Source organism: Sapajus apella, unplaced genomic scaffold (assembly GCF_009761245.1).
Source record: "Sapajus apella isolate SASKATOON/1434 unplaced genomic scaffold, GSC_monkey_1.0 scaffold28, whole genome shotgun sequence".
Lineage (NCBI taxonomy): Eukaryota > Metazoa > Chordata > Mammalia > Primates > Cebidae > Sapajus > Sapajus apella.
Window position 1 is genome coordinate 24103573 of NW_022436968.1, and position 14093 is coordinate 24117665.

The window sequence follows — 14093 nt, forward strand, 5'->3', positions numbered from 1 at the left end:
CCGAGATTGTGCCACTGCCCTCCAGCTTGGGCAACAAGAGTGAAACTCCATCTCAAGAAAAAAAGAAAAGTCAAAATCCAAGACATTCGTAACACCAAAGGCTGACAAGTAGGGAGAGCAACAGGAACTCTGACTTGCTGAAGGAAAGGCAAAATGGGACAGCCAGTTTGGAAGACAGTTAGGGAGTTTCTTGCAAAGCTAAACATACTCTTATCTCACAATCCAGCAATCACGCTCCTAGGTGTTAACTCAAATGAATTAAAAAGTTACATACACACCAAAACCTGAAGACAAATGTTTGTGGTGAGTTCACTCACAATTGTCCAAACTTGGAAGCAACGAAGATATCAAGCTATCAAGCCATGACAGGACATGGAGGAATCTTTTTTTTTTTTTTTTTTTTTTTTTTTTTTTTAGATGGAGTCTTACTCTGTTGCCCAGGCTGGAGTGCAGTGGTGTGATCTCGGCTCACTGCAACCTCCACCTCCCAGGTTCAAGTAATTCTCCTGCCTCAGCCTCCTGAGTAGCTGGGATTACAGGTGTGTGCTACCATGCCCAGCTAAATTTTGTATTTCTAGTAGAGCTGGTGTTTTGCCATGTTGGTCAGGCTGGTCTTGAACTCCTGACCTCAAGTAATCCACCTGCCTCGGCCTCCCAAAGTGCTGGGATTACAGGTGTGAGCCACTGCTCCAGGCCGACATGGAGGAACCTTAAATGCATATTTTAGAAATATTACTACTTTAGAAATAGGATCTTGCTCTGCTGCCTAGGCTGGAGTGCAGTGGTATCATCATAGCTCAATGCACCCTCAACCTCCTGGGCTCAAGTGATCCTTCCGCCTCAGCCTCCCATGTAGCTGGGAATATAGACATGCACCACAACACCTGATGAATTTTTAAATGTTTGTAGAAACAGGGTCTTCCTGTGCTGTCCAGGCTGGTCTTGAACTCTTGGCCTCAGGTAATCCTTCCACCTCAGCCTACCAAAGTGCTGGGATTACAGGTATAAATTACCACACCTGGCCTTAAGTGCCTATTGCTAAAGTGAAAAATGTCAACAGAAAAGGTTACATGCTGTATGATTCCAACTATATGACATTCTGAAAAAGACACTAAAATAAACAAGTAAATAGACAAACTAACAAATAGTGCTTGCCAAGGGCTTGGGGAAGGGAGGAATAAAGAGAGAGAGATGAGATATTTAGGTCAGTGAAATTATTCTGTATGATACTGTCATAATGAATACAGGTCATTATGCATTTGTCAAAGCTCACAGAATGTACCATAAAAAGAGTGAACTCTAATGGATAATAATAATGTACCAATATGGGCTCAACAATTGTAACAAATGAACCACACTAATACAAGATGCTAATTACAGGGGAAACAGGGGAAAAAGGAGAGGAGAAAGGGTATGTAAGAATTTTGTACTTTCAGCTCAATATTTCTGTAAGCTGAAAATTAAATAAATAGAGCTATTAATTTTTAAAACTGAAAAAAATTTATTATCCTCAATCTTAGAAAACAAACAAATGTAAAAAGAAGAAAAATCACTACACCCCATCATTAAACAATTATATGTTTAATTTTAAACTTGAAAGAATCCTTTAAAATGAAATAAACTAGGCAGCTGTGGTTAACAGGGCAGTCTACAGAGTATGTGCTGTTTCAGTTACATCAAATAAGAAAAGAATTTAAAAATAAATTTTCTCTAGGCACATTTTACTGCCATGCCATCAACATCCAATCTTAGAAGCCAAATACCCTAACTCGACCCACACACCACCCGCCTTGTGTTGTTTGGCATCTGCACTCCTGATGTCCTGGGCCAATGCCAGAACCTAACTTGGCATTGGCAAAAAGTGCACCATGACCTAGCGAACTCAGGAAAGCACCGGAAAAGTTTAGCAAGAACTTTTCACAGATATGTTTGCAGCAACAATCTAAGAAGAAATCATGTCAAAAACTGTTCAATTCTGTAATGCGCCTTAATGAGTTGCAGGAAAGAGAACAGGCTGTAAAAGGTTTTCCCTGAGGTATGTGGCCTCAGGAATGGTGGCCTGGCATGTGACCGCTGCGGCTTGTATCTGCCGCTCTCACAGCTGTGGCCACTTTTCCCTCCAGCCTCCTCTAGACTACTCTAGCCTCAGCTCCTCCAGTAGAGTCAGAATCTTGCTATTGATTCAGCTGGCTGAGTGGTGGAGAAAAGCACTGACCTTTGTGGAATATATCTCGTTTTCTTATAATCCTGATTCTCAAATTTCAAGGGAAAACGGGCACTATGATCAATCTTGGTAGGTATCTACAGAGTTCCTCCAGAGAGCCTCAGTTTTGAACAGAAGCCTCAGCTGAGGTAAACTACTAGGACTATAACTGAAGTCCCAAGTGCCCTGTTCCTATTCTTCAAAATTACTAACTAAAGCAAAATAAAAACAAGCAAGCCAAAAACCCAGATCTAGTAAAAACGAGGAAAGTCTCTGTATTAGTCCATTCTCACATTGCTGTAAAGAACTACCCAAGACTGGGTAGTTTATAAAGAAAAGAGGTGTAATTGACTCGCAGTTCCACAGTCTGTACAGGAGGCATGACTGGGGAGGCCTGAGAAAATTTACAATCATGGCAGAAGGTGAAGGGGAAGAAAGCACGTCTTCACATGGCAGCAGGAGAGAGGGAAGGGGGAAGTGCTACACACTTTTAAACAAGCAGATCTCATGAGAACTCACTCACTAACAGGAGAACAGCAAGGGGGAAATCCGCCCCCATGATCCAATCACCTCCTACCAGGTCTTTCCCCCAACACTGGGGATTACAATTCAACATGAGATTTGGATGGTGATGCAGAGCTAAACCATATCATTCCACCCCAACCCCTCCCAAATCTCATGTCCTTCTCACATTTCAAAACCAATCATGCCTTCCCAACAGTCCCCCAAAGTCTTAACCCATTCTAGCATTAACTCAAAAGTCCAAGTCCAAAGTCTCACCTAAGACAAGGCAAGTCCCTTCCACACATAAGCCTATAAAACCAAAGACAAGTTAGTGACTTCCAAGATACAGTGAGGGTACAGGCATTGTATAAATGCTCCCATTCCAAAAGGGAGAAATTAGGCAAAAGAAAGGGGCTATAGGCCCCACACAAGTCTGAAACCCAGCAGGGCAATCATTAAATCTTAAATGTCCAAAATAATATCCTTTGACTCCATGTCTTATATCCAGACCATGCTGATGCAAGGGGTGGGCTCCCAGGGCCTTGGGCAGCTTGCCCTTTTGGTTCTGCAGGGTGCAGCCCCTATGGCTGCTTTCACGGGCTGGCACTGAGTGCTTGCGGCTTTTCCAGGCACATAGTACAAGCTGTTGGTAGATCTACCATTCAGGGGTCTGGAGGATAGTAACCCTCTTCTCACAGCTCCACTAGGAAGGACTCTGTGTGGGGTCTCGCACCCCACATTTCTCCTCCGAACTGCCCTATTAGAGGTTCTCCATGAGGCTCCACCCCTGCAGCAGACTTCTTCTTGGACATCCAGGTGTTTCCATACATCCTCTGAAAACTAGGTGGAGGCTCCTAAGCTTCAACTCTTGTTTTTTTGTGCACCCACAGGCCCAACACCACATGGAAGCCACCAAGGCTTGGGGCTTGAAGCAATGGCTTGAGCTGTACCTTGGTCTCTTTTAGCTACTGCTGGAGCTGGAGCAGATGGGATGCAGGGCACCATGTCCTGAGGCTGCACAGGACCCTGGGGCCAGCTCCGGAAACCATTTTTCTACCCGAAACCTCCAGGCCTATGATGGAAGGGCTGCCATGAAGGTCTCTGAAAAGCCCTGGAGTATTTTTCCATTGTTTTGGCTATTAACATTCAGGTCTTCTTTACTTATGCAAATTTCTGCAGCCTTGAATTCTTTTCCAGAAAATGGATTTTTCTTTTCTACCACACGTCTGGGCTGCAAATTTTTCACACGTTTATGCTCTGCTTCCCTTTAAATAAACATTCTAGTTTCAGGTCATTTCTTCATTTATATAAATGAGTGTAGGCTTTTAGAAGCAGACAGGCCACCTCTTGAATACTTTGCTTCTTAGAAATTTCTTCTACCAGATACCCTAAATCATCTCTCTCAAGTTCAAAGTTCCACAGATCTCTAGAGACACAATGCCACCAGTCTCTTTACTAAAGCATAGCAAGAGTAACCTTTACTTCAGTTCCCAATAAGTTTCTCATCCCTATCTGAGGCCACCTCAGCCTGGACTTCACTGTCTAAATCACTATCAGCATTTTGGTCACAACCATCCATCAAGTCTCTAGGATGTTCCAAAGTTGCCCTCATCTTTCTGCCTTCTGATTCCTCCAAACTGTTGCCAACTTCTGCCCATTACCCAGTTCCAAAGTTGCTTCTACATTTTCAGGTAACTTTATAGCAGTATTCCACTCCTGGTACCAATTTCTGTATTTGTCCATTCTCACACCGCTATAAACAACTACGTGAGACTGTGAGACTGGATAATTTATAAAGAAGAAGTTTAACTGACTCACAGTTCTACAGGCTATACAGGAGGCATCACTGGAGAGGCTTCAGGAAACTTTATAATCATGGTGGAAGGGGGAAGGGGAGGCAAGCACACCTTTTTTTTTTTTTTTCAAGACAGAGTCTCACTCTGTCACCCAGGCTGGAGTGCAGTGGCGTGATCTCGGCTCACTGCAATCTCTGCCTCCCAGGTTCAAGAGATTCTCCTGCCTAAGCTTCCTGAGTAGCTGGGATTGCAGGCACACACAATCATGTCCAGCTATTTTTTGTTGTTGTTGTATTTTTAGTAGAGACAGGTTTTCACCACGTTGGCCAGGCTGGTCTCGAACTCCTGACCTCAAGTCATCTGCTCACCTCGGCCTCCCAAAATGCTGGGATTACAGGCATGAGCCACAGTGCCCAACCTGGCAGGCACATCTTTATGTGGCAGCAGGAGAAAGACAAGGAGGAAGTGCTATACACTTTTAAACAACCAGATCTCACTCATGATCATGAGAACAGCAAGGGGGAAATCCCACTCCCCCATGATCCAATCATCTCCCACCAGGTCCCTCCCAGAACATTGAGGATTACAATTCAGCATGAGATTTGGGTGGGGATGCACAGCTAAACCATATCAGTCTCTTAAGCAAAATAGAAAAAAGTGTATGATGAATATAAATGAAGCTAAATTAGAAATTAGATTTTGGATTAAGACAACTGGGATCTGTCTTCTTTCTCCTTCCATCCCTTTCCCCTCATGCCCACAAATCTCAAACTATAGACTTCCTTATGTTGGTCTTGCCTAGATTTTTTTCTCAAAAAGTCAGGGAACAAACATTATGGCAATGACATATGTATTAGAAATATGTGAAAACAAATTGGATGAACCCAGGAGGTAGAGGACGCAGTGAGCTGAGACCATGCCACTGCACTCCAGCCTGGATGGCAGAGTGAGACTCTGGCTCAAAAAATAAATGTGTGTGTGTGTGTGTGTGTGTGTGTGTGTGTGTGAAAACATTCAGATCTGGTGGGTCTTAGAGTAATTTTGCCATGTGGGAAAAATTACTACAGGGCCAGGCTAGCAGAAGTAGTATAGTTTATAATCTGGAAATAACCTTTAAAAGCAATAATTCCTGGCTGGGTGTGGTGGCTCACACCTGTAATCCCAGCACTTTGGGAGGCTGAGGCAAGTGGATTACTTGAGTCCAGGATTTCGAGACCAGGCTAGACGAAGTACAAAAATTGGCCAGGTGTGGTGGCTCAGGCCTGTAACCCCAGATACTTGGGAGGCTGAGGTACAAGAAAAGCTTGAACCTGGGAGGCGGAGGTTGCAGGGAGCCGAGATCATGCCACTGCACTCCAGCCTGGGTGACAAAGTGAGACTTCTGTCTCACAAAAACAAACAAACAATAAAGGCAATAATTCCTATTAGTTTTAGAAAATGAAACATGTTATAGACTTTTTAGAAGTCTGGAACACTATTGCCCTCTTCCTGCACAGTAAAGCTAAGAGTAAATGTAACTTTGTTTTTGACAACTTCTCGGGAATTTAATGAGGTCACTTGAGATACATGAGAACACTCAACATGTCACCAAACTAGCTTTGGAAAACAACAGCTGCAAAGACCAGGATATTATACTTGTATTATTCTCTTACATGTCTTATTTCATTTCCTGGCCCTGTAGTTGACATATAGTAGGTGCTCAATAAATGTTTGTTGAATGAATGAGGAGAAAGTCACATATACAAAGCCCAATTTCTCTGATTCGATGTTGTACCATAGAGATAGGGCATGTCCAGAGCAGTGGTTTTCAAAGGGAAGTCCCCAGACCAGCAGCATCTCACCCCCTAGAAACTTGCTAACAATACAAATCCTCCCCTCCATCCACACAGAATTGAAAACTATGCAGTGGGTTCGGCAGTCTATTTAACTAGCATTCTGGGTGATTCTAGAGAGCCCAGTGAAGTCTGAGAAACATTTGTTTAAAAAGATCCCTTAATAAAAGGTGTTTTTCTAACCTCGCATGCTGACAATAACAATTCTATATCTGTAATTCCTTTGCCATTTCACTGCGAAGAGTCCTCCGATAAGACTTTACCAAGTTTTACTGATGAGGGTTTAGGGTGAATTCAATGGCATTCAGACAAGAAAAAAAGATGTTTTCAGACTAAGGGAGCCAAAAAGAGCAGGGATTCTGAGCCCCAGAGACTCCCCATAAATGAATACAGTCTTGTGTGTGACATTCGGTCATTGAACTGGGTATGGGACAGAGAGGCCCAGTAGCCTTGCCTTCATTTAGTGTCTGGTTTCCATGTGCCTTCCTGAGGGAGATTATGCGGCCTTTGAGACTCTGTTGTAGGAACATGCTCTCCCTGTCAAATGGGAGACATCTGAGCCCTTTATGATCACAGCATTGCTGTCTGGCAAGCTGCTTGCACTCCCTTCCAAACACAGGCGGCCGGCCAGTGTGAAGTGATTCTGTCACATGGATCTGAGGCATAGTCTTGCCTGATATAGTGATCTTGCCCAAATTGAGCTCAATTTCTTGTATTATTACAGGGTGGCTGACTCAGCTGTTTGGCTGGGACTATCCTGGTGTAAGCACTGAAAATCCCACATTTTGGAAAACATTTCTGTCACAGGAAAGCTGAAATATTTGGTTACCTTAAGGATTAAGGGTTCCAAGAACAAAACACAGCCTGAGTTTGCTTTCTGATAGCTGAATTGCTGCCAAGAGCAATGCAATTTAATAATGAGCAACTGGAAAGATAAAGGAAAATAATGAAGTAGATGGCATTAAAGAAGCTGCTAAGTGGAAGGGAGTGTGTGTGATTTGCCAGGAGCCATGGATAGACAGTTCACAAGAGAGCTGAAATCAATCACTAATGCCTGATACCAGGCTCCACATGCTCTCTGATGACTCTACCACATCCCAACAAGGGGCTCTGCCAACTGTGACCCCCGCAGGAGGGCCAGTAGAACACTGCTTACTACTTTTGACCTTCAAACAGAAATATGATTAAGGTATATTCTCTGTAGATGGGAAGAAAACCCAGGACAGAGGTATCTCTTAGGTGAGGTATAACAGAAGACCCAGGGGCAGGTAGTGAGGGTTCTGTAACAAGCACAGGTCACAAGTTTAAACTGAAGCTTGTATACTTTACATTAAGAAAATATAAGTAAAGGACCTGGCCCGGTGCCTGATATTGGTACTACATACATGAGAGTTCCTGTTCTTTTATTCATAGGGGATATTCTTAGATCTCCCTTTCAGACCCACTTCTTTTACTGCCTAAAAAAATGCTTAAACCCTGTTTTTCAGACCATAGCAAAGATGAAAAAGAAAAAAGAAGAAAAGTATGTTACAAAAAGTCAGCTCATTAACAACAGCAAGAAACATCAGCTTTGTGTTGAGAGAGAAGAAATTAAACAGAGAATCTGGCACATTAACTAAAAATCATAATGGTCAAGGGCCATTTAACGCAAGGGTAGGTGGCCCCATTTCGCAACTGCTTTGCATTGCAGCCCAATGTGATAACTGCTGTTAATAATCATGCCCCTAGATATAAAGAATATGGAGAGCTGTGTTTGTGTGCTCAATATGAAAGGTAATTTTAGGTTTGAGAGTTTCAGCTGCATGGAAAATGTACTTACACAGACTATCTCATTTCTTGATGATGTCTAGTTGGTTCTCAACTCCAAAGCTAGAGTTATTGTTTTAAAATCATAACCCAGATCATGCCACTTGCCCACTCACTGGTTTCCCATTTTACTGAGACTAAACCCTTACGACTCATAATGTGAACCTCAGACCGACAATATCAGCACCACCTGCAAGCTCATTAGTGCTGCAGAATCTCAGAGCCACTCAGACCTGCTGAATGAGAATCTTCATCGTATCTAGATCCCTAGGATGTTTGTTAGGACATTAAGCAGTGCAGACCTGCACTACCTGGCTCCTCATTTCCTATAACTACTTTTTGCTCTCTCAGCTCCAATACAGGGACTCTTCATATAGTCCATACACGTTCATTCCTCTAGGCCTTTGTCATGGTCTTCTCAGAAATGCTCTTCTCTTGGAAACTTACATGGTGAACTGGCTCACCACCCTCAAGCCTTTACTCAAACCTCACATCCTCAATGAAGCCACCTGTTTAAATATACAACCACCCAAACTCACCCTCTACACTTGGGCGACTCCTGATCACCCTTGCTGTATTTTCTCCCCATGACTCTTCAGTTTTCTAACATCCTGCACAACTGACTTATTTGTTTGCTTATTGTTTATTGTCTACCTCCCTCTGCTAGAGTGTAGCATCATGTGGACATTTTGATATTGACACAGCATCCAAGTGCATGATTATTTTCCTAGTAATTCATTTTTATTGTATTCCACATAGTATCAGACTGTGGTGAAATGGAAAACAACCAATCAAAATTTGGTCTTTAATAAAAGTTTGGAGAAATACTGGCCCGGGACAGTTCCTGGCACACAGCGTTAATAATTATTTTTTGAATAAATAAATAAATAGAAGAACAAATGCCTACAGTAGATCCTTTTACATAGTAAAACCTGATAAGGTCTGTATACATTGCTGTCAGTCCTATTAAATAATTTAACTGCTTGGATTAGTGACCAAGTGGCTAGAATTGTGTACTTCCTGGGTATATTGTGCATTTCTCTTAATGTGAGCAATGGGTTGGCCCATGTGGGCCAGTTAGGGACACTTCTTATACTCTGAAGACAGCCTTAAGACCCCTATTTATAGATTTCTTTGCATGGCTGCTCAAGCTGAGCTTGAGATGGAGTAACTTTAGATTTCTTCCCCGCTTCTAACTCTCACCTCACCAAACCCCTTCATAGAATAATGAAGTTAGACCTCACTGCAAGTTAAAAAGCAAACCTTTTGGATGTTAGTGTTTTTTTAAACTGGAAAGGTCACAATATTCTCATTCAGCCTTCCACAAAAACATGGGTTAAAACAATGGGTTATTTAAAGCAGCTTAATTTGGTAATTAAAAGTGTTATTTGCTAAAATGTTTCTTAAATAATATATTCTTGTTTCTACAATTGATAATATAAATGAAACAGAAAATTTTGTTCTTCATCTTTGTTGTTTTCTAAGCTCAAGAGGCATTTGATTTACATATAATGCTTTCTCATGTCTTCATGTCTAAACTTTCTCTGCTTCTCCTACCCCAAACAGCAATAACACAAAATGAAATAGCTTGGATTATTTTAATACCTTCCACTATCTATCTATTTGGAGGTTGTCTCAGAAACATTTACTTTGCTCCAGGATTGTTAGAAATACATTTTAAAACTTTTCTCTGATTGCTACTTAATTAGAGTTTCATTTCACTTTTGCTCCCATTATATTTCATCACCACTTTGGATGCTCAAGAATTCAATTTGAGACCTAGGTTAAACTGTGAGGAGAGAACTCATAAATGGGAAGCCATGATTCTAGAGAGTTTTAAATTTAGTAGATGCATTAAAGTAACTATAATACAAAGCAGGATGTGATAAGTACTATAAGAAACACTAAAGGAGTAGGGAGCCATTGTAGACCTTGAAGACTAAAGAGGATTTTGAAAAGTAAACGAGGAAGAAGGGCATGTGGAGCAGAAGAGGCAGCATGAACAGTCATAGAGGAGGGAAAGAACACACCAGGCATGTTCAGAGAATACAGAATAGTTTGGATATTCTGAAGCACAGAATGAAAAAAGAGAGCAGTGGAAGTTAGAGCTAGAAAAGAAGAGTAGGACCAGAGCACAGAAAGCCTTGGAGGTCATGCTGGGAGACTAGGGAGTCACTGAAGAGTATAGAGGGAGAGAAGGTCACGATTAGGATTTTGCTTTAGATATCTTAGGTTTCTGTTGGCATAAGAGAAGCTGAAGGGCAAGAATGGAGGCAGGAAGACTATTTAGGATGCTGTTTATAAGAGTGTAAGCGGAAGTAATGGTGATGGGGGCAGACCCAATAGAAAATCAGTTAGACTGGAAGGAAGAAATAACTCTAGAAAGTGCATATGAGCCATTTATAACAAATAGGATGTGTAACTTACTAATAAATTTGACTTTTTGAGATACTTGCCTGAAGAGTGGGAAAGACTATTGTAATCCAACAAGTCTCTTTTCTTTTTAATAATTATTAATTCAAAATGCAATGTATTTTTACTTCTCCTGAACTATCTCACCAAAATGTGATGCCTTACAAAAAGAACTTTATTTCTCTACCTAGTTTTTATGTTCATAGATTAACTTTGTATTTATATAATAGCAATAACAATAATTACCATAGCAGCAATTGACATCTACTAAACTCTTACTATAAGCCAAACACTATGCTATGCCCTTTACTTACACTAGCCACTTAATCCTAAGTAAAACCTCTCAGATATGCATTACTATTTCCTTCACTTCACATGTGTAGGTACTAAAGTAAGGAGTTGCTACGTAACAACACAGGAGAGCAGAGATTTGAATCCAGGTAGGTCTGATGCCAAAACCTATCGGTATGGTTTAGCTGTTCAACCATACTTAAAATTTTTCTTTTTGGGAATTACATCTATTTAAAAATGGAATACCAAGAGAGAAGAAAAACTAGATAGGACAAATGGAAAACAAATAGCAAGATGATAGATTTAAACCAAAACATGTCAATAATCATATTAAATATAAATGCTCTAAACACTCCAATTAAAAGGTAGAGATTATCTGTTTAAAGTACCAACCAAATTCTTGCATAATGAATTTTGCTCCCTCATACTGTTTTTCCCCTAAATTCTCTCCTGTTTTTTTGTACGACTTTTACCCCTTCATTGTGGCCTTATTCCTGAACACTGTCTGGCTATGAGGAAAATATTTCCTGTGTCAGGTTTATCATTTACTATACGTCCATTTAAAAGGTTCTGCTATAATGGACTCAGCCTCTTGTCTCTCTCCAAGAGTTTAAGATCCATATAGACTGAAGTCATAACACATTTACTATGCATTTCCCACTTCATACTATGCTACTTTGTCACTGAAAAACAGGCTAAGAAAAAAATTGAAGAGATTTGAGAAATTACTTTATATTTCAGAAAAATAGATGAGTTTGACATTAAGTGTAACATCAGGAGCATTTCTTTTCTTGGAATGGTTCACGTAGTCCTTAGTATATTCTGGCTTATAAATGTTTTTTACAATTATGTTTGTATTTTATCTTCCAGAAGCACTGATTATAGCTGCATGCAAACCTGAAACTGGCTTTTACCATATTCTGTCAAAAGAAGTTTAGAAAATGAGCCAGAAACAGTCACTTCCCAAAGGCATATCTGTCTTCTTGCTCAAAGAATGGCCATGTTGCCAAAAGGGCAGAACTACTTTCTAAATCCATATTCTTTATCAAGTCTTAGATTTTGACCCTGTTTGATCCGCTCCACTAAAAGTTGGTCATTTATCTTCCCTTTAATAAAATGAAATTTGTGAACAGTTTCCTAGTTTAAGGTTAAGTAAGTGGAAAAGCATGGTCTTTGATATTCATTATCTTAAATGACATGGGTGCCTGGTAAACTGCTACCTTTAATAGAAGTTTTACATCCAGCATGTATGGCTTCTCAAAACTGAACTTTTTGCTAACATTTGGTCATACTGCTACCTAATTGAGTCCTGCCCCAACAACACACTAAAAACATGCAAATGGTAGAAGCAGTATGCAATTCAAAGTGTTCTTCTTACCAGGCTTTTGAGGGGCTCCCCGGAGACTCAGTCCTTGGTGATCTGGAGCAGAATGGCATATCCGAGAAGACAGCAAATCAGTCCCAAAAACTGAGTGCTGCAGAAAAACCCAGGAAGAGAAATATTCTTATCCTCTGATGAAACAGCCTTAAGGACATGGCTTTTATTTAATAAAGGGGCACTTAACCCTGACTAAAGGAAGAGGCTAAGTATATTGGAGTTATTTGTAAGTTGTTCCCATCTTGCATAGAATTGAATGGAAGGCCTCTCCTTGGGGAAATTAGAAGCAAAGTATCAGTACCTTTTGCTTCATTCATTTATTTCTTCCTCAGAAAAAGTCAACCTAGCCTCCTGTTAAATTAATTATAGTCCAGAATATAAAACAGCTATGTGCTGATTTTCACCTATACTTAATTTTTATCCCTAAGAAAGAAAAAAGAAAACCTATAGGAAGGTATTAATCTACTTAACATTTCTAAGTACATCATCCAAAGGGTTTTGTTTTTTTAATCTTACATATGCTCAGCAGAGTTACTGGCAAAAACTGTACATTTTCTTCATTTCATCCTTTCAACATCAAATAGTAGGCAGCAAAAATTGGATCAGACTTCAAAGCCTGCTGTGGGCTCCAAGTCACAGAGAGACGCCTCCATTTCACATACTGAATTCGAGCAGGATATCAAAGTGCTACCAAAGAACCTCGGGTCCTTACTCAAAAAGAGGCTCTAACATCTGTGGAGAGTGGAGTGCACAGACAAATCACCTCAGGGAGCAGCTAACATTTATTCTCAGCGGCAAATTTCCAGGCTTTTGATTCTCTCTCCGCTGTACCTCCCTGTCTCTCTACTGAACCAAAGTTCTTTAGCAAGCTGGGCTTTTGTCTCAAAGACTTCAAAATATCACTAACAGTTTCAAGTTTGGATGGCCCAACCATGCAGCCACAGACAAGCTTCATGCCTGCGAACCTGGATGAGTCTGACGGAAGAATACACAGTTATTTCGGAATCAAGATATCCAGCTACCTTGTCTGCATGTCCTGCGAAGATATCGTGCCCTTTTGGAGAACTCTGGGCTTGTGAATGCCTGAAAAGACAATGATAATAATAATTTTAAAAGACTTGAAAATAATAATAGAAAAACTTAAAGAGGATTGTTTTTCTTCAAAGGTATATCAAAGCATACTCTTTATGCTTCCATTGTTTCCCATTTCAGTCCTTGGTTAAAAAGACATGGTCACGTTAAGAAAACAAGTCTTACTAGGTGTTCCTCCTACATGTTACTGCACATCCGCAGTCTGCCTGAATTCCTAAGATCCAAGAAACTGCTCATTTTAAAGTTGTGTGATTGGCTTTGGTTTAGTGAGCTCTATCAGGCTTCCACAAACTTGGCCAAGAAGCCATCTGCATTGATGCTACGGCTGTACTTCCTGCACAGCACGTGAATCACATTCATGGTTACAGAATTTAAAATGGAACCCGGAGTCAAGTAAGTTTGGGAAATGTTAGGTTGGACATAGTTTAAGAGGTTTCCTTACTGCAGGAATAATCTTTTAAAATCACAATATGCATTTATGGATCTCTATAGAAAAGATCCAGGGAGGATGCAGGGTGCCCAGAAGTAATTTTACCAAGAAGCTTAAAGAGATAACCTATTAACATCTAGTAAAATATTAATGCTTCAAGAAACAAAGTTTGGAAAAATCAATTGTTCTGGGTCCCCAATTTTTCATAATCAGAACACACTGTATAAAACTATGCTTATAACACTCAGATAAAATAGGCTCATAATGCCTTTCAGATGGAACCAGCAGAGTGGAAATCACTGACTAAAAAAAGGGAAATCCGTGTTCTGACCCCTGCCTCGCACACATG

At 40.6% G+C, this 14093-nt stretch overlaps 1 protein-coding gene across 2 annotated transcripts in view; it reads right to left on the reverse strand.

Annotated features, from left to right (window-relative positions):
* The window catches only part of MYO3B (myosin IIIB), a 499023-nt gene that overhangs the window by 84816 nt on the left and 400114 nt on the right, over positions 1–14093 (reverse strand). For both annotated transcript variants that reach the window (XM_032293013.1, XM_032293014.1), the window contains 2 exons: positions 13245–13305; positions 12223–12319 (listed from right to left, as the gene is read on the reverse strand). In XM_032293013.1, the coding sequence (XP_032148904.1) occupies positions 12223–12319; positions 13245–13305 (158 nt within the window). The remainder of the gene's footprint in view (positions 1–12222; positions 12320–13244; positions 13306–14093) is intronic.